General features: G+C 36.7%; 1 protein-coding gene across 1 annotated transcript in view; it reads right to left on the minus strand.

Annotated features, from left to right (window-relative positions):
- FAM47E (family with sequence similarity 47 member E) overlaps window positions 1–27,165 on the minus strand; it is a 108,424-nt gene that overhangs the window by 50,151 nt on the left and 31,108 nt on the right. Inside the window, exons 3-5 of the mRNA XM_007495747.3 lie at window positions 9,974–10,113; window positions 8,284–8,428; window positions 878–1,084 (exon numbers count right to left, since the gene is read on the minus strand). Of these exons, the coding sequence (XP_007495809.1) occupies window positions 878–1,084; window positions 8,284–8,428; window positions 9,974–10,113 (492 nt within the window). The remainder of the gene's footprint in view (window positions 1–877; window positions 1,085–8,283; window positions 8,429–9,973; window positions 10,114–27,165) is intronic.

Below are 27,165 nucleotides of genomic sequence, written 5' to 3' on the forward strand. Positions count from 1 at the left end.
TGTAAATTTCAAAAATACTCAACCCTATTCAAACCATTCTTTAGAAGATGGGATTTAGCTATTTCCTGATCAATAACAATAGAGATATTTGGAATAACAGAATCAGGTCTTGGAAACTTCAATCTCCACCCTACTCAGGGTAACAAGATCAGGAAGGGCTGCAGCAAAAACTCAAGATTTAATTATTTGAGAATATGGCCTTCAACAGACATGTGCATAAAGGACACACCTCTGGGCAGTCGTAGGTTAAGCTAGAGCCACCATTGGCACAGGAGAGACAGGAAGTGAGGTAGAGGACAGCTCAGGAGTGCTGAGGACTTCCTGTGTGGAGGAAAAGGGTTGTTGGAGCCTGGTGCTTGGAGTGGAGGAGCCCACAGACTGTTTCTCCATTTTGGTCATGTGAATGATAGGGACTGATCTCTTTTCTTTGCCTTGGCTTGGGCCTTTGGCTCAGCCTAAGCAGAGTGGGTATTTAAGCCCTATTTCCTTCTCTCCTCTTTCCATCTCTCTCTCTCTCCCTCTAATACTTTTCTTCCTCCTGTTTGTAATTAAAACACCATAAAAAGGTTGACAGCTGACTTGAGTTTTCATTTAGGAATTACATAGCTGAATTCCTTGGCGACCTTAAATTAATATATATCAGTTTTTTAAAGTGATTTCCATATCACAGTAAGAAAAAGATAAAGTGCCATTAAGGAATTTATAAGTTTGCTACTTACTGCTCAAAAAGGTCCCCAATGAAAGCTAAAAATTAAAATGCAAAGAGTAGATAACTGTCCACAGCTCAAGAATTCAGAAAAGCCTCAAAGACTTGCCAGATTTTGCCTGCAATACTTTGTTTTCCTTATTTTCCATGGAGAAAAAAATATGAAGTTACCTTTGTCCTCTTCATTTTCTTTTCATAGTCCAACTCCTCCACGGCACACTGCATCTCCTGCAGCCTTGTTAGTCCCACACCCTGCCTTAGGTCCAATGGCATCTGGTTCATTTTCATCAAATGGAGGATGTTGTAGCCCTTTGGATATTCATAACTCGTTTCAAACAGTTTCAGGACTGTGGCCACATCTATGGACTCATTTCCTCCCTAATTTATCAAGATCACATTGTAAGCATTACTTTTAAGCAATGAAAAAGCAAACAATTTTATGCTTTTTATTTAGGGGGATATTACTGTGGTCTGGGATATTTTGAAGAGGAAGTGGAACTTATTTAGAGAAAAGTTACCATTGAAACAAGCATTTATTAAGCATCTGCCATGTTCTGGGCAACTAGGTAGAGCAGTGTAAGTCTCATACAGGAAGAACTGAGTTCAAATCCTTACTCATATTTATGGGCAGTAAAACCCTAGGCAAGTCATTTAACCTCTTGCTGCCTCAGTTTACTCATCTGTAAAGTGGGTGTTGTTGTGAGGATCAAATGAGATATGTAAAATGTTTTGCATTCCTTAATTGATGCCAGTCAAGTTATTTCTTTTTTTAAACCCTTATAGATATACTGTATATTATATATATATACATATATATATATATACTGTGTATTGGCTCCAAGGCAGAAGAGTGGTAAGGGCTAGGCAATGGGGGTTAAGTGACTTGCCCAGGGTCACACAACTGGGAAGTGTCTGAGGCTAGATTTGAACCTAAGATCTCCCATCTCTAGGCCTGGTTCTCAATCCACTGAGCTACCCAGCTGCCCCCCCCCCCTTTTTTTTATCATGAATTCTTTGGGATAGTTTTGGATCACTGTATTGCTGAAAATAGCTGTTAATTCACAATTGTTAATTGCACAATATTCCTCTCACTGTGTAAATGTTCTCTTCATTCTGCTTATTTCACTTTGCTTCAGTTCATGTCTTTCCAGGTTTTTCTGAGCTCCTCCTACTTGTCATTTCTTACAACACAATAGTATTCTATTTGATATGCTATAACTTACTCAGTCATTCCCCAGGTGATGAGTGTTCCCTTACTTTCCAATTCTTTGCCCCAGAAAAAGTGCTACTTTAAATATTTTTGTACATATAGATACTCCTCCTTTTTTTTTTCTCTTTGGGATATAACCCTAGTAATGGTATTGTTGAGTCAAAGGGTATGCAGAGGCCCAAATTGCTCTCCAGAATGATTGAATCATTTCATAACTCCCCCAACAGTGTATTAATGTTTCAAATTTTTCACATTCCCTCCAAGATTTGTCATTTTCCTTTTCTGTCATAATAAACAATATGATAGGTGTGTGATGGTACCTCAGAGTTGTTTCTCTAATTAATGGTTTTTTAGAACATGCTTTTTGCATGCCAATAGAGAGCTTTAATTTGAGAACTACCTGTTCATATCCTTTGACCATTTATCAGTAGTGGAATGGCTTGTATTCTTGTATATTTGACTCATTTCCTCTAAGTATTTGAGAAATAAGTCTTTATTAGAGACTGGCACAAAATTTGCATCATTATGATTACTGCGTATTACTCTCCATCTTCTTTTTTCCAATTTAGTTTCTGACTACCATCTTCTCCAATTTGCCTTCTTTTCTATCAGCTCCACTTCCCATTCATCTTCTATTTTTCTGCAGGGTTAGGATAGTTTTATTTGTGTATTGATTTGATTGTGTATGTTCTTCCCTCATTGAGCCATTTCTAATGAGAGTAAGGTTCAAATGCTCCCTTCATTCTGCCTCCATCTTCCTCTTCAATGTAAAAGCTCTTTCATGCCTCTTTATGTGAGATAATTTTCCCCATTCTATTTTTCCCTTACCCCTTTTCCCAATGCATTTCTCTTTCTCATGCCTTAATTTTACTGTTCATCCTATCACATTCAACTCACACTCTTGCCCTCTTTCTAACTACCCTAATAATGATAAAGTTCTTTGGAATTACAAGAATCATCTTTCCATGAATGGATATTTATAATTTAACTTTATTGAATCTTTTCATTTCTTTTTCCTGTTTACCTTTTTGTGTTTCTCAAGTCTTGTAACTGAAAGTCAAATTTTCCATTCAGCTATGGTCTTTTCATCAGAAATGTTTGAAAGTATTCTAATTAATTGAATACCCACTTTTCCCCTGAAGGATTATGCTCAGTTTTGTTAGGTAAGTGATTTTTGGTTTGAAGTCCTAACTCTTTTGCCCTCTGAAATATTATATTCCACGCCCTCTGATTTTTGAATGTAGGAGCTATTAAATCATGCAGAACTCTTCAGCTCCTGTGGCTCCATGATATGGGAAACAATTCTTTTTGGTGGCTTAAAATATTTTTTTGTTGACCTGAGAGTTCTGGAATTTGGATTCCTGGGAGTTATTCTTGTGAGATCTCTTTCAGAAGATGATCAGTAGATTCTTTCAATTTCTATTTTGCCCTCTGGTTCTTGGATATATATAATGTTTAAGCTCTTTTTTGATTATGGCTTTCAGATAATCTAATAATTCTTAGATTATCTCTCTTGGATTTATTTTCTATGTCAATTGTTTTTCCAATGAGATATTTCACATTTCCTTGGAATGGTCTTCTAAGTGGTTTTAGGTTGAAAATTGACTTCACCTCACTCTTTTTGTGGATTATGCTGCTCCAGAATTCATCCTGAGGCCTCATATCATAGTTTTTTAGAAGAGTAATTTGGTAGAAATCAGATGGTCCCTGTACTTTCTCTGTTTTCCCTCACCCTGATGGAGTACAAATTAAAAACAAAGCAAAACAAAACAAAATAAAAAAGCCCTTACCTTCTGTCTTAGAATCAATACTGGGTATTGGTTCCAAGGCAGAAAAACAGTAAGGGCTAGGTCAGTGATGGTGAACCTATGGCACAGGTGTCAAAGATGGCACACAGAATGCTCTCTGTGGGCATACATGCCATCCTTCCCCCTCCTCCCTACCCCAGTTCATTACTAGAAAGGCAGAGGGACTCTGGCGGAGCTGTTCTCTTTCCCCTCTCCATGCACCAGACTGATGCAGAGTGAAGTCAGTAGAATGAGGAAAACATTATACACAGTAATAGTTATATTGTGGAATGATCAAATGTGATGGACTTTGCTCCTAACAGCAATACAATGATCTAGGACAATTCTGAGAGACTTATGAAAATGAATCCACCTCCAGAAAAAGAATTGTTGGAGTAGGAATTGCAGATGGAAGCATTCAATTATGTGGGCAAACATTTGTTTTTTATGGGGTTGTTCATTTATAAGAGTGAATAATATGAAGATTAAAAAATTTAATTTAATTTAAAAATAATAAAACTAAACAAACAACCCCCCCAACAAAACAAGAGCTGGGTCTGTCAACAAAGCAGGAACTGAACCTTTGATTCCCTCTGTGAATAGCTTCCCTGAAACTTTTAGATTTAGAAAATGGTCTGGAGCAGTGGAAGGACAACTAATTTGCCAAGGAGTCTGTCTATGTCAGATAGGCACCAACTCCTCACACTTCTGAATGTCTAAGATCCTATAATTCAATGATTGATTCAATGAATAATATTTTGAATTTTCGGAACATAGGACTATGTAATATAGCTGCAATATGAGGGCAGGGAAAGAATGGAGTCTTCCCTCCCTGCTGGGTCAGGACCAGAGTGAGGTGAAGATGGAGTTGAGTCAAGTAGAGAGGGAGGGTGGATTGTCTTCCCTCTCAGCTCTCCTTGACAAACCCCACTCTGGTTGCCTTTTCCAGACCTTAACTGTTCCCCCACAGACCTTGACTAAACAAGCTAGTTACTGTTAGCTTCCCTCTCTCTGGAGAGAGAGAGATGTCCCTTTCCTCCCCCAAACTTCAAGTCTTTCTCTATATGTAATGGAGTCAGTTACTTGTTCTTATTAAACTGTTTATTCTAAGGGAACAAGATAAGGGATAGGGCAGATAAGTTTAAGAATGGGTCAGAAAGGATGAGGGAGCAGGGGATCCCTAAACTAAGTGAAACCCCTTCTCCCAAAAGTCTGGCAGGTCAGGCTTTGTTGATCTGACCCCTGGAGTCAGGTTAAAGTCCTGGCTCTAACTGCCTCGGAAGCTGTAACAGTACAGGACTTTAGGGAATCTGGAGGAAATCTTTCTTCTTGTGAATAGCTTTCAGTCCTATTCACTTGTTTGTCTTCTTTGGGATATTGGGGCAAGCATTCACAGGAAGAGATAGGTACTGGTTCAGTGATCCCTTCCAGTCCACCTTCCTGAGGGCTCCTCTGAGAGGAGAAGAATCTTTCTAACTATCCAGTTTACTTCACTTCCTCCCCTCTTCCTCAGAATTCTCTCCTTCCTGCCCTTCCCCCATTACTGCAGAACTCTTCAGCTTGCCAGATCTGCTTCTCTTTGTTCTTCTGGCAGATTAAGTCCAGTTCCTCTCTTACAATTACTAAAATAATTCTATGCAAGAGCCAGTGACCAAAGTCCCTAACATATAGCCTGATTATCCTTGGCCCCTCTCTGCTGATTACTTTCCTTCCTAAAATGTGGCATATAGAGGTAAGAATAATATTTCTTTGAAACCCTTATCTTTTGTCTCAAAATCAACACAAAAATATTGGTTCCAAGGTAGAAGAATGGTAAAGGCAAGGTAACTGAAGTTAAGAAGTATCTGCAGCTAGCTTTGAACCCAGGACCTCCCATCTCAACCTGGCTCTCTCCACTGAGTCCCCTAGCTAGCTCTAAGTACAATGTTTTTAATGTGGCCTGACCTGAGTAGAGTAGAACTGTCACCTCTCCACTCCTAGACAGTGTGCTCTCTTTCTGCTTTCTGATTCCACTAGTTTTCTTGGCTTTCCTATCATATTATTGCCTCATATTGAGTTTCCAAACCATTTAAAACCTCCAGATAGTTTTATCAGACAAACTACTATGCATCTATTCCTTTCCTTCTTGGGAAGATGATGATCTGAACCCAAGTGTAAGATTATGCATTCCTCCTGCTAATATTCCTATGTTTTGTTTTGCCATTCTGGCCAGTCAAGAAACTTTTTGGATCTTGACTCCATCATCCAGCCTTCTAGCTCTCCCTCCCACCTTTGGTCATCTGCAAATTTGATGATTTTGCCATCTATGCCTAAGTTGTTAAAAATTTTAAGTGCCACAATATCAAGCACAGAGCCTTGGGACACTCCACTGGATATCTCCTTCCAAAATGACATTTCCATTGTTTATGGGCTTTGGCATGAATCGTTTGTGCCTTTAAAAAGTGCCCAGTTAAATAAATTAGTGGTCATTACTCTTGAAGCCCTTCCATTCAACCAATCTGAATATACCAAGTTATACTGTCGTCATCTAACCTATATCTATCTTTAAAAAAATAGGGTGAGAGATTTTGTCAAACGCTTCATTATAATTTAAGTATGACTATCAATAGCATTCCCTGTGATCCATCCGTCTGGCAACCCTGCCAAAAAAGAGGAAATTAGAATGGCCCAATATGGTTTGTAGGAGAGTCGGGCCTAACTGGAGGGTTGAGTTGCTTAATGATCTAAAAACTTCCAGTACTGTCTTCTGGAATGTGCCCTCAGCCCCAGACTTGTATTACAGTTCTGGACAAAGGAATTGAATCCTTTGGGAAGGGGTAGGCTGCTGTCCTAATTCTTCTACAAGTTTGACTGGTTTTGCTGAGTATTGGCTGACTTCCTGGTCATAGAGGGGTATAAAAAGCCCATCCCCTTTGAGTCAGGGCTCTTCAGACTTGGCAGATGTCCCCAGGCGTTACCCTGCTGATCATACCTTTCCATAGAGAGACCCAGGGAGGCAGGACCTATTCAAGTGCTGCTGCCCTCTATTGTTTCTATGGGGATGGCTAAAGGAACTTCCCTTTGTTAACTGTTGAATGACCTTTGGGTGCCTTATTTTGTTACCACATTTAAACTGAACGAAGAGGGTGTGAACCTGAAATAAGTCAACTCCTAATAGTTGATCAGATCCATAGCAAGACTGAATGTTTGGCTTTCCGTGTGTGTGTGTGTGTGTGTGTGTGTGTGTGTGTGTGTGTGTGTGTGTCTGTGTGTGTGTGTCTGTGTGTGTGTGTGTGTCTGTGTGTGTGTGTGTGTGTGTGTGAGAGAGAGATAAGCCTGGAGGATTATATCAGTCTCTAGGGGAGGGAGAAGCCTAGAAAAGAGGGAAGGATATTTATTTCCACTGTTGATGGGCTTAGGCATGAATCTTTTGTGCCTTAAAAAAAAAGTCAAATTAAAGAAAGCTTATCCTTTATTCAAATTTTTGTGAGTGCTAGGATGACATCTTTCCTTTTTTGCAGAGACATGAAACAGGTTGTGATATTTCTAGGGGAAATTCTGGGCAGGGGCTCATGAAAAAGGTGATTATTGAGAAGCCTTTCAAATATGAACATTGTTACTGTAAATCCAGAGGTTCAGTTCTGGCATATGAATTTGGAGAGTTATTTCCTTTGGGGTTTTCTTGGCAATGATATTGGACTGGTTTTTCATTTCTTTCTCCAGGTCATTTTAGAGATAAGGAAATTGAGACAACCAGGGTTAAGTGACTTGCCCAGAGTCACACAACTAGTAAGTGTCTGAATTCAGATTTGGACTCAGGAAAATAAGTCTTTCTGTTTCCAGGTTTGATACTCTGCACTATCACGCCACCTAGCTGCCCTACTTTTTATATGCCTAGAAATATCTATCTGAACATGGTTTATTAGGTGTGCTCTCACTGTAAATTAAATGATGAGAAAGTCAACATAATATGGTTGAAAGGACACTGGGCTTGGTCTAAAAAAAGATTTGCATTTGTATCCCAGGTCTATCACTTTAATCTTGTGCAATCTTGGTCCAGTTACTTAGCTGAAGCCTCAGTTTCCTTATTTTAAAAATGGAGGCAGTTTGGGGGCACAGTAGATAGAGCCCTGGGCTTAAAATTGAGTTCAAATTTGAGTTCAAATCCTGCTTCAGGAATTTTCTAGCTACATGACACTGGGCAAGTGATTTAACCCATATTTGACTCAGTTTCCTCAACTATAAAATGGGAATTTTAAGAGCACTTTCTATGATATAAGGCTATCGTAAGGATAAAATGAGATAATATTTGTAAAGTTCTTGGCAAAGCACTATTAAAATACTAGTTGTTGCCATTATTATACTTGCACTACTCATCTCACAGTGATTTCTCTGAAGATAGTGTCTTACAATCTTCAAAGAATTATAGAGATAACAAATTTTGAATTATGTGAATTTTGTTATGACAAAATTATTTGGTGGTTGGGGAACAGTTATATTCTAAATCTGACGAATTCCCTTAGATTTTGTCCCCAAAGTGATAAAATTCACTTTTCAAGTTGGCCCTAATGATGAAAATTTATGAGTGGTTGTTGACTTACAAAAGAGGAAACCCATTCACAGAATTCTTTAGCAGCCCGTTGTATGTGTTCTTCTAGCGCCGGCAAGTAGCCCATGTCTACCTCTTCTGCCTTTTCTTCCCCACGAAAAGACCTGTATGGGCTCTTCACTGGTTGTGGCTTGGGACTGAAGAAGATAAGATTATAACAAAAAGTCATTTAGTTACAGAAAAGCCTGGGGCCTTGTGAACTCTTGGTGTTGGACAGAAAAGGCCATCTAAAATCCAGAGGTCTCACAAGGTCACAAATTCTCCAACTTAATTCCATATTATTATTACTAGCGATAATTTGGGATGATGTCAATGTAAACTATGATAATAATGCATTCTTAAAGCTAGGGGTTTCTTAACATTTCTTTGGTATTAATCTTCCCTTTGGCACTCTGGTGAAAAGTATAACAATAATAATAATGTTGTCATGCATAATAAAATATACTATGTATGATATGCAATATCACATATAATATATTACATAATGTGATATATCATGCATATTAACAGAATTATAATTTTATGCACACAATAATAATGTATTCTCAAAACTAAGGGTTCTTAACTCTTCTTTGGTATTAGGTACCCCTTTGGCATGCTGATGAAAAGTGTAACAATAGTAATAACATTATTATTATATTATAATATATACTATTATTTATAATGATACATATTATAAATGATTATATATAATGTTATACATAATAATGAATAGTATATCATGATATATAGTGATGTATAATATCTATCATGATAGATAATGCCATATCACATATAAAATTGTGTGTACACATAATAATATAGCATTAAAAAAAAAAACCTTACCTTTTGTCAGAATCAACACCATGTATTGGTTCTTAGGCAAAAGAGCAGTGAAGATTCGTACATGGGAGTTAAGTAACTTGCCCAGAGTCACTCAGCTAGGAAGTGTCTGAGGTCAGATTTGAACCCAGGATCCTCATCTCCAGATCTCTATCCACTGAGCCACATAGCTGTCCCCAATTATGCATTCTTAAAACCAGTGGTTTCAAACCTTTTTTTTTTTTGGTCTGTCACAGACTCCTCAGAAAACATTAGTTTTTAAATGCAGAACAAAATATATATGATTTTAAAGGAAAACAATTATAATGAAATAGAATTATTGCAAAGTTAAAAAAAAAACCTAGAAAGCTTTGCTTTACAGTTTACAATTAAACCCAGAAGCAGACAAATCTTCCAGTCTTGTTGATGATTGGGAATCTCCAAAGCATTCATTCTGAGTGTAAAATATCGCCATTAGAAGATTTTGTTTAACCACCCAACCACACAAATCAACTTAACTCAGTGTGGTAGTAATGAGAAAAACAAGGAAAGGAATGATAGAGTTGTGAGGTTAATGAAATCACAGGCCTCTGGAATACTCAAGTATGACCCCAATTAGCCAGCCTGAAGGAATTATGCCATTTTCAGTCACCTAGTTGGGAGTCTTTTGGCCCAGTCCTTTCCATTCTTCAAAATTATGGATCAGTTGGCCTGAGTAGTACCTTCTCTCCTTCAATAGGAAGAGGTTTCATTTGGAAATGCTTCCTTTGGAAGCATTTCCTTGCTCCTTATGTTCTAAAATGACTATAAGGCAGTGAACCTACAAGATGCGCTGCCCTGAGATTAAAAGTATCCCTAAGGGTAATTAGAACGATACTCACATTTCCAATGGTAAACACTCAGGGGTTTTCACCATTCCAATCCAGGGCTGTCTCTTGATTTCTATGCCATCTTGACAATAAGCCCATTCATCCTCCAAGCACTTATGTGGATCAAGGATTTTCAGAACCTGCTTAAGGAGCTACAAAGACAAATTATATACTGTTTGTAGGATGAGAAGAAAAGATGGCATAAAATGGACCCACTTTCAGGGGGGGAAAATCAGCCCAGTCCTCCTTTGTTGTGTCTCTTACTCCTGGTCAGTCAGGACCATTTATTGAATTAAATGGGGAACTGATGCTTGGTAAGACTTGGCCCCAAACCCCACAATGAAAGAGAAAGACACAAGACTAAACCGATTTTTGTTAGGCTGATTGCTCAAATAACCCTTCTTCCTCCCATCATGAACACTACATTCTTGTCTAATTGGCCTACTTTCTGTTGCCATAGCAATATTCCTTCTTACATTTTTGCACAGGCAAAATTTCTTTCCTTTCTCTAGAAGACTCTACCTCCTCACTGCCCATTGTCAGAGTCCCTAACTCTCTTCCAAGTTCAACTTAAGTGCCTTCCCTGATTCTCCCAATTATTAATGTTGCTTTCTGCCTACAGAGTAACATGGGGTGGGGAACAACTAGGTGGCTCAGTGGATAGAGGGCCAGGCCTAGAGATGAGAAGGTCCTGGGTTCAAATTTGACCTAAGACATCCCAGCTGTGTTACCCTAGGCAAGTCACTTAACCCCCATTGCCTAGTCCTTACTGCTCTTCTGCCTTACAACCAATACACAGTATTGTTTCCAAGACGGAAGGGCTTAAGAAAAAAGAGTAACAATGGAAGTTATGTGTCACTGCACAGTAGAAAAGAGGAGTATTGTGCTCCATAGAGAGAACAACATCAGACCTAGAGCCTGAACTGACTGACACTTGTCAGTCTCCATGATAGTACGCAGCCTTTCCTATCTCCTGGAGAAATGACTGCTGATTGCTAAGCATCACACAGGATTAATAGTCATCTAATTCTGCCCCACACATATTCTGAATTCATTTAATTATCTCACTCCTAAAGAGAATTGGGCAAAATGATTAAGCCAGAATCTTCAAGGACTGAGAAAATCAAATGATAGATTTCATTCCATTGATGCTCCAATTTTTTTCTTTTAGTAATTCAACAAATATTTAGTCAGGATTGTGGAGGCAAAGAAAGAGGGGCCTTGCATCTTTCCCCTCCTCACAAGAGGAACTCTGTTTCAGAATTAGCTTCCATATTAGGGTAAATTGAGCAAACGATATTGACTGTGGCCCTTTGTGTTCGATTCCTTCCCTCTGAGTCTCTTTGGGAGGGCCTTTGAGAACATTATCTTAGGAAGTCATAAAAAATCCTTGAAGAAGTCAAATAGTGTAGTGGAAAGAGACTGGAATCAGGAAGATATGAATTCAAATCCCATGTAACTATGTACTAGTCACTTGACTACTGCCTCAATTTCTTCAGCTTTAAACTAGGGATGATAATAACAGGAATAGGAATGTTATGAGAATTAAATGAGATAATATTTATTAAAGGACTTGGGACAATTCCTGGCACATAGTAGGCATTTAATAAATTGTCCCTTCCTTACAAATAGAGGGTAAGGTGAAAAATCTATAGATACAGAATACTACCCTAGAGGAACAAACCCTGCTATGAGATGTCCAATTAAACTCTTCTAGGTAAAAAACAAAACAATCCCCTCCATGTATGTATATATATATATGTATACATACATATATATAAAGTATACATATATATATATAAATGCAGCCATGTTATCATATACATATGCATGCATTATGTTCATGTGTATATTGTATATGTATCCTGTGTGTATTGTGTGTACATGTGTGTTGTAAACCTTAAAATTTCCCAGACCCTACTTTATAAGATTGGATTAAGACCATTCCCCATTTGGGCAGTGAACTCTACTTAAAGCAGGAATGTGAGAATTCTACTTCACCTACTTGGGTCTGCCCTAGGGGAAGATAAAGTTGGAAACTCTTTTCTGAACAATGAAAAGTACTTAAACCCATACTTTTCTTAAGCTAAGTATCTATAAAGGTCAAGCAACTTGTGAACTTACAAGGAGCAAAGAGGTGAAAACTTACTCAGAGCTTTCCTGATGTGAATTACTCAGAAGTTTTAGTCTACCCAGAAAAGGTGAGAGCAAGATGTGAATTAAGAAGGTGATAACAAAATGTGAATTAAGAATGGTCTGTCCTTTGAAAAACATCTACTGTGATTGGTGGATGTCAGAATTTAGGGGAGGTGACAAAGGAGAAAATTCCCTATATAAGGAGATGAGAAATCTGAGCAGAAAAACAGTCAGCTGGGAAAGGCTGCCTTGAAGGGTCTCTCTCGAGACTCATTCTGAAACATTCAGATGGAGGATTGAGCTGCTGGAGGCAGCTTAGATGATGCTGGCCTGGTGTCACTAGAATCCTTGCTTGGACAGATCTTGTAGTGAGTGATTAAGGACTGACTGATCTCTCTCTTAAGACTCAGGTTTAGGCCATGTTGGCTTAAGGCCCTTCATACTTGTTCATTTCTCTCTCTCTCTCTCTTTCTTTGATTTCTCATTGTATTATAATTAAATTCTCCATAAAACCCAGTTGACTTGGGTATATTCATAATTTGGAATATTTCCCTGGCGACCACCTTAATATATTTCCTGTGGTCACAATTTACTCACCCACTCATATCTATCACAATTTATATCTTCCACTACTTTATTCACTACAGTTTACAACCTCAACTATTTTAACTCTTACAGTTTATGGCATCTACTCTTTTAAATGTCACAGTGTACTGTATGTGGATTAGGAAATAATGAATAACAGAATCACTCAAGACTATCATCAGAAAGGAAAATTTTAAATATGACAAAAACAAAGGAAAATAACCTATACTCAAGGAAAACATATACTTCAAATCTGAGTATAATCCTATAGGGGAGAAATTGATTCTTAACAGTATTTATGGTTTCCAAGTATTTCTTCTATTTTTTTTATTAAAAAAATTCTTACCTTCTGTCTTAGAAACAGGCAGAAGAGAGGGCTAGGCAATGGGGGTTAAGTGACTTGCCAGGGTCACCCAGCTAGGAAGTGTATGAGGCCACATTTGAACCTAGGACTTTCCATCTCTAGGCCTGGCTCTCAATCCACTGATTCCCCCCAAGTATGAGAAAATCTTTGCTCACTTTGAAATATAGATGAAGCAGAAAAAGGAAAAGTAATAAAGGTAAATAACTATGGGTATTTTAAAAGAGGTAGGTGATATTCCAGTGTTTACATAATTAAAGGAGCAGAAAAGACTACTATTCAAATAGTAGGTAGCTAAAGCTACCTATATGACTCTTATACAGTAATAGAAATTACTTTGAATTGTTCTGTCCAGTTCTGGTTCAGATTCCAAGGAGGAGATACACATGGTAATGCAATATATAAGAGGTACTTTATTCAAGTTATAGCTTGGGCCTCCACAAGAAGTGGAAGACCCCTATAGCTTGGGCCTCCACAAGAAGAGGAAGACTCTGAGCCTTTCCTAGACCTGGCTTATATAGAGGGGATAGGGATGGGGGATTGTTCTGAGACCCAGGGGCCAAAAGGGAAGACACATCAATCTTAGTCTTTGATACCCAGATGTTTAAAATATGGTCATGGTGACCTAGGTCAGGTCAGTGAACCCTAAAGTTCTGAGATAACATATCCTTGTGAAACCTGAAGTTCTGAGATAACATGTCCTTGTGAAACTACATAAATAAGGACATGTCAATCTTAGTTCTTGGGATAAGGGATCCATTAGGGGTTCATCTGGAGGGCAAGTTCCCATAATAACAGTATGTTTCTTTAGAATCACCACCATTACATGATAATAGAAATTTCTATGAATAATTCATTACATAGTAATGTAAATACTGCTATAGCAATGAGACAAGAAAAAGAAGCTGAGGGAGTAGGTGGAGGTAAAGAAGAACAAAATTAACACTTTTGTAGATAATATACTGGTGAATCCTAAAGAATCAATTAAAACATTAATAGAAACATTGAACAACTTCAGCAAAATTTGCAAAATATAAAAAAAGCCACACAAATTATCAGCAAATATTTATAAATATTCTAAATAAAGCCCAGCAGGAAGAGATAGAGAAATTTTATTTGAAATAACTAAAGATTGTATAAAATATTCAGAAGTCTACCCACCAAGATACATACACACACACATACACATATGGGAAGTCCATAATCTCAAAGGGAGAAGTTTTTAAAAAAAGGAATAAAGGAAATATAGCAGGAACCGACCTCTAACTTTACGAAGAGCAGTAATTCTTGAGAAAATTTGGTGCTGATTAGAAAAAGAGAACAATGAAAGAGATTAAATTAAAAAACAACAACAAATAGAAGGAAACCAAACTAGTAGCCTCACATTCAGTGAACAAAAAGACCCCAGATACTGGAATAAGAACTCACTATTTGATAAAATATTGTCTGGGAAATTGGATAGCAGTATGGAAGAAATTAGATTAGGACTAAAATTTCACACCTTATGCCAAGATAAACTCCAAATTGGTACATGAGTTAAATATCATAAGGTCTCATATAAACAAAATAGTTTCCAGTTTCCAGTCAGCTCTATGGATGAAAGTTCTTGAGTAATCAAGAAATAGAAAGGGACTACAGAAAAGAAAATGTATAATTTTGATTTCATAAAATTTAAAAGTTTTTGTTAAATAGTTCCAATATAGCTAAAGATTAAAAGGTAAACAAATGGAAATAATCTTTACAGGAATTTTCTCTAATAAAAATCTTATTTCCAAAATATATTAGGAACTAAGTCAAATTTATAAGAATAAATGCTATTGCTCAGTTGGCAAGTGATGTGAGGAAATGAATTGACAATTCTCAAAAAATTTTATTTTCACTATTATTTATAGCCATATGAAAAAATGCTTCAAATCACTAATTAGAAAAATCAACTTAAAATAATTCTGAGGTTCCATACCACATACATCATGTTGGAAAAGATAACAAAAAAGAGAAAGACAAATGTTGATGGGACAGTGGGAAAATAAACAGTGATATAATATTGGTGGACCTGAGAATGGGTATAATCATCCTGCAAATCATTTTGGAGTTATAAACAAAGAGTTACTAAAAAGATGCATTCCTCTTGACCCAGCTATACTACTACTAGGATTATATGCCAAAGAAAACAAAGAAGAGAAAAAATTCTATATGTACAAAAATATTTATGGTAGTTGTTTTTGCAGTTGCAAAATACTAGAAATGCCCATCAATTTTGTGGTATGTGAATGTAATGGGATACTGGATGCTACAAAAAATAAGCAAATAGGTTAGTTTGAAGATATATATGTATATATACACATATATAAAGCATTACAGGAACTCTTGCAAAATGAAGTGAGTAGATCTAGGAGAACAAATTATTTTATTATGCTTAAATTTATTTACCTAATTAAAAACTATTTTTCCGTGGTTACATGATTCATGTTCTTTCCCTCTTCTCCTCCCTCCCAGAGCTGATGAGCAATTCCACTGGGTTTTACATGCATCATTGACCAATTTCCATATTATTAATATTTGCACCAGGGTGATCATTTAGAGTCTACATCCCTGATCAAATCTCCATTGAACTATGTGATCAATCATGTTTTGTTTCTGTGTTTCTGCTCCCACAGTTCTTTCTCTGAATGTGAGCATTCTTTCTCATAAGTCGCTCAGAATTGTCCTGGATCACTTGCATTGCTGCTAGTGGAGAAGTCCATTACATTGTGCCACAGTTTATCAGTCTCTGTGTATAATGTTCTCCTGGTTCTGCTACTTTTGCTCTTCATCAATTCCTGGAGGTCGTTCCAGTTCACATGGAATTTCTCCAGTTCATTATTAGGAGAACAATTTTTATAATAATGACACTGTAAAAACAAACAACTCTGAAAGCTGTAAAAACTGTTCAATGAGGTGACCATTTATGATTCCAGAGAAATGCTGATGATTACATATACTATATATATTATTACATGGATGGAATGGAGACAAGATGCAGTCTGGAACATACACATATATATGTATATACAGACATGTGTGAATATGATATGGCCAAGGAGGGAATTTGTTTTGATTAACTACATATATTTGTTATAAAGAATATTTTTATGGAGTGGAAGGGGTGAGAAAAATTATTAATTAAAAAATAAAATTGAATTTAAGAGAGAAATAAAATGTGTTATGCTTCGTCGGTATCAAAAAGATAGGAATAGGAATTATGATCTCACAAAATAGGAATAAAAGTGGATATAGCCAAGAGTGATAGTCAGGAAACTACATCATGCTAAAAGATAACAGAAATAATTAAAACAATTTCAATAGTAAATATGTGTGTGTATACCAAATGGTATAGGGCCTATAGTATACTTATAAAAAGTGCCAAATGAATTACTAAAAAATTTAGATTATTACAACATGTCTGTCAGATTTAAACAAATGTAATAGAAAGATAAACTAGGGAAAAATGAGATTCTGAGCAACAAACAAGTACAAAAGTAAACATTTGGAAAATAAAAGCAGAGATAAAAGAAACTGAAAAGTAAAAATGCTATAGAGCTATTAAAAAACCCCAAATTTTAAAATACCAATAAAATTCAGAAACCACTATTAATTTTGAGAGACAGTACATCAAAATTGAAAGATAAAAAATGAAGGAAAATTTACACTAAATGGAAAGGAAAGAGCCTTGTAATAACTAGTAATTATAGTTAAATGCCAACAAAACTGAAAACTTGAAGGATTTGCTAAATAATAAGGGGATTAAGAAAAATCATGGACACAAAATTACATTACAATGATTACAATGATAACAAGACAATACCAAAAGGAATAAGATACAGTTAAAATAATATTTAGGTTAATTTATATAACTAAATCTTTATACAAAATACATCTATATATGGACATCCATAAAAGATGGCTAGCTTGACTGAGGTGATTGATAGATAAATTTCTCTGGAATCTGGCTTACACCTCTCTAAAAGAGACTGTGATTTTTACTAGATATTTGTTCCCTATTTCATCTATTTCCAAAAGGAGTTTTGGGCTATAGTTATATTTATCCATCATACCTCAATATTTCCATATCTGCAATTGTGAAATTCAGAACAAAAGAGGCACTATCCCTCCTCACTCTTAAGAGGAAGGATAAGCTTTTCATCAACTCCACCCCTTTCCAATAGGGATTATAAATAATAAAGAGCAAATAAACAAATTTATCTAAGAAAAATAACAAACAGCAATGGGAAAAGTTGCAGAAATAAAATTATACTAAACAATACACCAGAGGGAATAAGTTCTTCAACTGAGAGTGAAATAAGATCTTAGTTCATTCAAGTTGAAAGGAAATTATCTCACCCAGAAAAGGTCCATTCTTTGTCATCTTGAGAATATCAAGCAAGTTCAAGGTCTTGGTAGGATAGGTTTTCCAAGTGTCTCTGCCATTCCAAAGGTTGGTTTGTTTTGTTTTCCTCCATTGCCTCCTTGGAGATCCTTTCTTCATGTGTTTCTCCAGCAGTTTGTCTGGGATCAATCCAGTAAGCCTCTTCTGAGGTATGTAGTATTAAGTTCAACATTTTTTCTCCCAATTAGGAGTTATATCTCCTTTCTTGTAGGCAGCACACATAACTGGGTTATCTTTTGAGATACTGCCCAAGTAGGCATTATAATCATATTAATGAAATAACAAGGAGAAAAATGATCAGGACATAGAGTTGAAAATTAAAATTGGATTGATAAACCCAAAACAAGTGCAAAAGATGACATTTGAAAAATTAAATAAAAAAGAAATAGAATTTAAAAATTAAATTACTAAATAAAGCAAACAGGTTTTAAAGATAGAAATAAAAGTGACCAATCATTAATAATTTAATTTTAAAATAGAAGGGAAAAACCAAATGACCAAAATAAAAATGAAAAAAGAGAAAACACAGACAAAAAATTTAAATTATTTGAAACTTATACTGTATGCTAACAGAACATTAAAAGTAGATAAACATTTACAAAAATATGAAATGCTTAAAATGAATAAAATAAGAAAAAGATAATCTAAATAACAGAATCTGAGAAAGAGAAGTTGAATAGACCATTTATAAAGTGACATGAGAAAACTCAACAGTACCAGTCATATTGACAAGTCAATGCAATGAAATATTGGCAGAAAAAGCCAATCTCTATTCTAAATAAGGTGTTCTCAAATATATGCCTAATTATTTCTACAAATCACATGTGGACTTCACACCAATATATGAGAAAAAAAGAAAAAGACAACTATAAACTAATATCACTAGTGAATGATGAAAAATATTAAATAAAATATTAACCAACAGATAAGCTTTAATTACAATTATTCATTTTGGTAAATTTGGTTTTATTCCAGGAATGCAACAAAACCTTTGATAAAATACACCACCATGGCTATACACGTGTGGCCACCCACAAATTCCCAAGTTTGCTTGTGCTCCTGCTACAGGTACATAATGAATGTTTAGGAAGTGTTAGAATAAGATTTTGAGTTTTGTTCAAAAAGTTAAGTTCTGGAAAGCTGCATCTCACCTTAGAAATTGTAGGCAGTGTAAAAATTGAGGAAGAAATTAATAAAATCCAAAGTGATAGAACTATTGAACTAATAAATAAGACTAGAAGCTGGTGGGGGCAGCTGGGTAGCTCAGTGGATTGAGAGCCAAGCCTAGACAGGAGGTCCTAGGTTCAAATTTGGCCTCAGACACTTCCCAGCTGTGTGATCCTGGGCAAGTCACTTAACCCCCATTGCCTAGCCCTTACCACTCTTCTGCCTTGGAGCCAATACACAGTATTGACTCCAAGATGGAAGGTAAGGGTTTAAAAAAAAAAGACTAGAAGCTGGTATTTTGAAAAAAACAAACAAAATAGACAAAGTGCTGGTCAATCTAATTAAAAAAAGAAAAGAAGAAAACCAAATTAACAGTATCATAGATAAAAAGGGAGAATTCACCTCCAATGAAGAGGAAATTAAAGCAATCATTAAAAATGATTTTGCCCAATTATATGGCAATAAACATATGCCAATCTAGGTGATATGAATGAATATTTACAAAAATATAAATTGCCTACATTAACAGAAGAAGAAATAGAATTCTTAAATAATCCCATATCAGAAAAAGAAATTGAATAGGACATCAAAGAACTCCCTAAGAAAAAATCCTCAGGGCCTGATGGATTCACAAGTGAATTCTATCAAACATTCAAAGAACATCTAATCCCAATACTATACAAATTATTTGACATAATAAGCAAAGAGGGAATTCTACCAAATTCCTTTTATGATACAAATGTGGTACTGATTACAAAGCTAAGCAGGTCAAAACTGAAGAAAGAAAACTACAGACCAATCTCCTTAATGAACATAGATGCAAATATCTTAAATAGGATACTAGCAAAAAGACTCCAGCAAGTGATCAGGAGGGTTATTCACTATGATCAGGTAGGATTGATATCAGGAATGCAAGGATGGTTCAATATCAGGAAAACCATCCACATAATTGACCATATCAACAAGCAAACCAACAAAAATCACATGATTATTTCAATAGATGCAGAAAAAGCCTCTGACAAAATACAACACTCATTCCTATTGAAAACACTAGAAAGTACAGGAATAGAAGAGTCTTTCCTAAAAATAATAAACAGTATCTATCTAAAACCATCAGCCAACATCATCTGCAATGGGGATAAACTAGATCCATTCCCAATAAGATCAGGAGTGAAACAAGGATGTCCATTATCACCACTATTATTTAACATTGTACTAGAAACACTAGCAGTAGCAAATAGAGAAGAAAAAGAAATTGAAGGTATTAAAATTAGCAATGAAGAGACCAAGCTATCACTCTTTGTGGATGATATGATGGTCTACTTAAAGAACCCCATAGAATCAACTAAAAAGCTAGTGAAAATAATCAACAACTTTAGCAGGATACAAAATAAACCCGCATAAATCATCAACATTTGTATTTATCTCCAACACTTCTCAGCAGCAGGAATTAGAAAGAGACATTCCATTCAAAATCACCCTAGACAATATAAAATACTTAGGAATCTATCTGCCAAGACAAACACAGGAACTATATGAACACAACTACAAAACACTTTCCACACAACTAAAACTAGATTTGAGCAATTGGAAAAACATTAACTGCTCATGAGTAGGACGAGATAACATAATAAATATGACCATCCTACCCAAATTAATTTACTTATTTAGTGTCATACCATCAAACTTCCAAAAAACTTTTTTACTGAATTAGAAAAAAAACATAACAAAGTTCATTTGGAAGAACAAAAGATCAAGGATATCCAGGGAAATCATGAAAAAAAAAATGCAAAGGAAGGTGACCTTGCAGTACCAGATCTCAAACTCTACTATAAAGCAGTGGTCATCAAAACAATTTGGTATTAGCTAAGAGACAGAAAGGAGGATCAGTGGAATAGACTTGGAATAAGTGACCTCAGCAAGACAGTCTATGACAAGCCCAAAGATCCCAGCTTTTGGGACAAAAATCCACTCTTTCATAAAAGTTGCTGGGAAAATTGGAAGGCAGTGTGGGAAAGATTAGGCTTGGATCAACACCTCACACCCTACACCAAGATAAACTCAGAATGGGTGAATGACTTGAACATAAAGAAGGAAACTATAAGTAAACTATGTGAACACAGAATAGTATACATGCCAGACCTTTGGGAAGGGAAAGATTTTAAAACCAAGCAAGACTTAGAAAGAGTCACAAAGTGTAAAATCAATAATTTTGACTACATCAAATTAAAAAGGTTTTGTACAAACAAAACCAATGTAACCAAAATTAGAAGGGAAGTAACAAATTGGGAAATAATCTTCATAACAAAAACCTCTGACAAAGGTCTAATTACTCAAATTTACAAGGAGCTAAATCAATTGTACAAAAATTCAAGCCATTCTCCAATTGATAAATGGGCAAGGGACATGAACAGGCAGTTCTCAGCCAAAGAAATCAAAACTATTAATAAGCACATGAGAAAATGTACTAAATCTCTTATAATAAGAGAAATGCAAATCAAAACAACTCTGAGGTATTACCTCACACCTAGCAGATTGGCTAACATGACAACAAAGGAAACTAATGAATGTTGGAGGGGATGTGGCAAAGTCGGGACATTAATTCTTTGCTGGTGGAGTTGTGAATTGATCTAACCATTCTAGAGGGCAATTTGGAACTATTCCCAAAGGGCACTAAAAGACTGTCTGCCCTTTGACCCAGCCATAGCACTGCTGGGTTTGAATCCCAGAGAGATAATAAGCAAAAATGACTTGTAAAGAATATTCATAGCTGTACTCTTTGGCAAAAAATTGGAAAATGAGGGAATGCCCTTCAATTGGGGAATGGAAGAACAAACTGTGGTATATGTTGGTGATGGAATACTATTGTGCTCAAAGGATAATAAACTGGAGGAATTTCTTAGGAACTGGAATGACATCCAGGAAGTGATGCAGAGTGAAAGGAGCAGAACCAGGAGAACATTGTACACAGAGACTGATACACTGTGGTACAATCGAATGTAATGAACTTCCCCATTAGTGGCAATGCAGTGATCCTGAACAACCTGGAGGGATCTATGAGAAAGAACACTATCCACATTCAGAGGAAAAACTGTGGGAGTAGAAACATCGAAGAAAAACAACTGCTTGAATACATGGGTTGAGGGGATATTGGCTGGGGATGTAGACTCTAAATGAACATCCTAATGCAAATACCAACAACATGGAAATGGGTTCTGATCAACTACACATGTAATACCCAGTGGAATTACACCTAGGCTATAAGAGGGGCGGGGGAGGGGAAGAAGGAATAGAAAATAATTTTTGTAACCAAGGAATAATGTTTGAAATTGACCAAATAAAAATAAAAAAGCAAAAAAAAAATTGCAAGCAACAGGTGGGGTTACAAGGCAGAGTTCTGTGGAATACTGAAGTGTTTTTTTGCGGAGTGCTCTGACCCATTGGAGCTTTGGCAAAGGAGGAGCTCTTGGCATTTTCTGTGTCAATTCAGGAATACCAATATTAGTATTTAGGGACTGTGTGACTGTGATCAAAGAGATATTACCAACTGAGAAAGAAGCAAAGATCTTTCTTTCCAGGTCTTTATGAACCTATCCATATGGAGACAGACTCTTGGCCCAAGTTGGGCCAGGAGCCAATTTTGGCCCACCAGGGCCCACCTTGGAGGCAACATATAAGTTAATTGATAAGGATATTTAGAAGTAGGTTATATCAGATAGTTGGAAATTGAAGATAGAATAATAGGAAAGGTTCTAGTTTACTCAAGGCAAGAAGAAAGGCTGTGAGGCCTAGAGGGAAGTGGGAAACAACAGCTTAGTACCCCTGGTAGAGTTTCGGGAACCCTAATTTTGAAAACTCTTATTACTATCCTTTCTTCCTTTTAAACCTTAACATAATAAATAAAATTTGCTTTTGTAATCTGCCTCCAAGGAATGCTTTACCAGAGTTATACAACTCTCTCTTCAGTTCGAACACAGATTGCTTTAGCAACAGTTACAAAGTAAGGGAATTTGGATACAGTCTATCATCCACCTTTCAGTTTTCCCTACAGTTTACCAATTTCCCTTACAGGTGAGATGTTGAATGAGTACTCTCTAAGTTTTTTATTTCCTCAGTATCAAATCATAAAGGATTTTGTTGTTGGAAATTTTGACTGAGCCTGCTAAAAGCAGACTACAACTGATGCTTAATTCTTTATGGAAGGTTTAGAGGGTTGACAAAAGTTTAGAGAAAGTGATTCTTCTGCTGTCTTGCTGATTACATGGCATACTGATGACCTTTCACATTTTAAAAATTAATATATTTAGGGGGCGGAGTCAAGATGGCAGCTTAGCAAGCATCAAAAGTTCAGATCTCATGGAAGACCCTTCCTTACCGATACAGACTGAATGCTCCTAGGGCACCGAAATTCAATCTGAACAACAGGACAGAAGTGGGGAACCCTCCTTCTGGACTCAAATCAAAAAGTACGCCCCCCAAAAGCCGGAATCCGAGAATACTCAGGGCTAAGGGGAAGGCAGAGCAAAGGTCCCAGGACCCCTCCCGCACAACCCAGAGGGCTGAGCCCCCAGCAGCAGCGGGAACCTCTGAGAGGGCAAAGGTGCTGGTTTGGAGGATCTACCTTGTGAGCAGCGAGGCGCCGGGCTCGGAGCTCGGAGCATCCAGCTTGGACAGTGGGGAGGAAGCCAGGGTGAAACGGGCGGTGGCTGGGTCCCTCCATCAGGCTCCAGTCTCACCCTTGCCTCAGGCACATCCAGACCAATCCAGTTGAACTAATGCCATCAGAACTCCTCAGAGTTTAGGGAGGCGGGCAAAGGCACTTGCAGATAGTGGAGAAGAAGCTGGAGAGAACTGGAGAGTGCCTGGGTGGCCCAGCCTTCTAGGAGTCTTCAGAGCCTCAGTGCTTCATACCACATACAGCCCAACCCACCTGAACTCAATCCAATCAAAAGCCTCCAGAGGACAGGAAAGCTAACATTCCTCCCCTAGAGACTGTACCAAGAGATCTGACAAAGCTCCAAGAGGGGTGACTGACAGCCCCAAAACCAAAACAAAATGAGAGGAGCAAGAGCACAGCCAAATACGGGGAGCAAAGAAGGGATAAACTCAAGCAAACAACAGAAAAAGAAGAAAGAAATTACAATAGACAGCTTCTGCACAGGTAATGAGCAAAGAGCGAATGAAACAGAGGGGGAGGACCCAGCAAAGGAAAAATCAGAAATCCCAGCGAATTGGATACAGGCTTTGGAAGAACTCAAAATGCAATTCAAAACACAATTAAGAGAAGCTGAAGACAATTGGGAAAAGAACTTAAAAACTAAGATAAGTCATCTGGAAACAGAAAATAGTGTCTTGAAAGCCAAAATCAACCAGCTGGAAAATGAGGCAAAGGAGATGAAACATGAGGCAAAGCAGATGAAAGATGAGGTGAAGAAGATGAAAGATGACCTCTAAAGAAAATCTGATGAAAAGGATGACCAAAAAACTAAGGATGAAATCCAGTCTTTAAGAACCAGAATACAACAACTTGAATCGAGCGACCTCACAAGCAGCAAGACACTATAAAACAAAACCAAAAGAGTGAAAAAATTGAGGAAAATATGAAGCATCTCATTCACAAAACAGAGGATTTGGAAAATCGTTCAAGGAGAGACAATTTAAGAATTATTGGCCTACCAGAAGATCATGACAAAAGAAAAAGCCTGGACATTATATTACAGGAAATTATTAAAGAAAACTGCCCCGAAATCCTTGAACAAGAGGGAAAAGTGGAGATTGATAGAATCCACAGATCACCTCCTGTACTTAATCCCCAACTGACAACACCCAGGAATGTTATAGCCAAATTCAAGAACTATCAGACCAAAGAAAAGATATTACAAGCTGCCAAGAAGTCATTCAGATACCAAGGAACCACAGTGAGGATAACTCAGGATCTGGCTGCATCCACACTGAAAAAAAGAAAGGCATGGCATACGATATTCTGGAAAGCAAGGGAAGTAGGTCTACAACCAAGAATCAACTACCCAGCAAAATTGACTATATTCTTTCAGGGGAAAGTATAGTCATTCAACAAAATAGAAGGATTTCAAGAATTCGTAAAGAAAAGACCAGACCTGAACAGAAAATTTGATGTCCAAGCACAGAACTCAAGAGAATCATCAAAAGGTAATTAAAAAAGAGGGGGAAAAAGAAAAACAAAAAAAATTTTATTAAGCGACTCAATAAGTTTAAATGATATGTATCCCTATAAGAAAAGAGGTCATTGGTAACTCTTAAAAACTGTTGTTATTACTTGGGCCGCAAAAAGAAGTATACTTAGAGGGAACAGCAACAAACTGTATAGGATGAAAGGACAAGACATAAATAGGTATATAGATATATGCATGCAAAAATACATATGCATGAGTATGCATATATATATACATATATATATATATATACACACACACACATATATATATATATATATATATATATATATAACTAGAGCTTAAAAATAGGTTAATATTAAAAGAAATGGGAAAAGAAACAACTGGGGGTAAACTTATATGTCATAAAGAAGCTCATGGTGGGAGGGGGGAGAACATCAATACTCTGGAAGGGTAAAGAGGTCAGAGACAGGAAATACTCAACTTTTACGTGCTTTGAAAGTGACTCAAAGAGGGAAAAACAATCCAATCCATTGGGGGCAGAGAATAGATTTGCACCCTATAGGGGAGTAGAAGGGTAACAAAAGGTCTGGTGGGGAGAGAAGCAGTACAAGAGAGGGAGGGAGTGAGGGGTTAATTTTAGAAAGACTACAGGGAAAATAAGGGGGGATAAATAGGGAGGGGGCTAGAAAGGGAAGTAAAATAAGGGTGGGAACAAGGGGGACTGTTCAAAAGCAAACATTGGTGTAGAAGGAAATAGTGAAAGAAGAAAAAGCAGGAAAAGGAGCAGAAATCAAAATGCTGGGAAATACACAGCTAGTAATCATAACTCTGAATGTGAATGGAATGAACTCACCCATAAAACTCAAGCGAATAGCAGAGTGGATTAGAATCCAAAACCCTACCATATCCTGTCTACAAGAAACACACATGAGGAAGGTAGATACACATAGGGTGAAAGTAAGAGGGTGGAGCCAAATCTATTGGGCATCAACTGACAAAAAGAAGTCAGGAGTTGCAATCATGATATCCAACAAAGCCAAAGTAAAAATAAATCTAGTTAAAAGAGATAGGGAAGGTAATTACATCCTGATAAAAGGCAGTATAGACAGTGAGGAAATATCTGTTCTCAACATGTATGCACCAAATGGCATAGCATCCAAATTTCTAAAGGAGAAACTAGAGGAACTCAAGGACAAAATAGATAGAAAAACTATACTACTGGGAGATCTGAACCTTCCTCTATCCAAACTAGATAAATCAAACCAAAAAATAAATAAGAAAGAGATAAGAGAAGTGAATGAAATCTTACTTAAGGAATCCTAGAGAATCAACCAAAAAGTTACTCGAAATAATCAACAACTTTAGCAAAGTTGCAGGATACAAAATAAACCCGCATAAGTCATCAGCATTTCTATATATCTCCAACACAGCTCAGCAGCAAGAACTAGAAAGAGAAATCCCATTCAAAATCACCCTAGACAATATAAAATACTTGGGAATCTATCTGCCGAGACAAACACAGGAACTATATGAACACAACTACAAAACACTTTCCACACAACTAAAACTAGATTTGAGCAATTGGAAAAACATTAACTGCTCATGGGTAGGACGAGTTAACATAATAAATATGACCATCAAACTTCCAAAAAACTTTTTTACTGATTTAGAAAAAACCATAACTAAGTTCATTTGGAAGAACAAAAGATCAAGGATATCCAGGGAAATCATGAAAAAAAATGCAAAGGAAGGAGGACTTGCAGTCCCAGATCTCAAACTCTACTATAAAGCAGTGGTCATCAAAACAATTTGGTACTGGCTAAGAGACAGAAAGGAGGATCAGTGGAATAGTCTTGGCTTAAATGATCTCAGCAAGACAGTTTATGACAAACCCAAAGACCCTAGCTTTTGGGATGAGAATCCATTATTTGATAAAAAACTGCTGGGAAAATTGGAAGACAGTGTGGGAGAGATTAGGTTTGGATCAACACCTCACACCCTACACCAAGATAATGGGTGAATGACTTGAACATAAAGAAGGAAACTATAAGTAAATTAGGTGAACACAGAATAGTATACCTGTTAGACCTTTGGGAAGGGAAAGATTTTAAAACCAAGCAAGACTTAGAAAGAGTCACAAAATGTAAAATAAATAATTTTGACTACATCAAATTAAAAAGTTTTTGTACAAACAAAACCAATGTAACTAAAATCAGAAGGGTAGCAACAAATTGGGAAACAATCTTCATAAAAACCCCTGACAAAGGTTTAATTACTGAAATTTACAAAGAGCTAAATCAATTGTACAAAAATTCAAGCCATTCTCTAATTGATAAATGGGCAAGGGACATGAACAGGCAGTTCTCAGCCAAAG

This window comes from Monodelphis domestica, chromosome 6, assembly GCF_027887165.1.
Source record: "Monodelphis domestica isolate mMonDom1 chromosome 6, mMonDom1.pri, whole genome shotgun sequence".
Lineage (NCBI taxonomy): Eukaryota > Metazoa > Chordata > Mammalia > Didelphimorphia > Didelphidae > Monodelphis > Monodelphis domestica.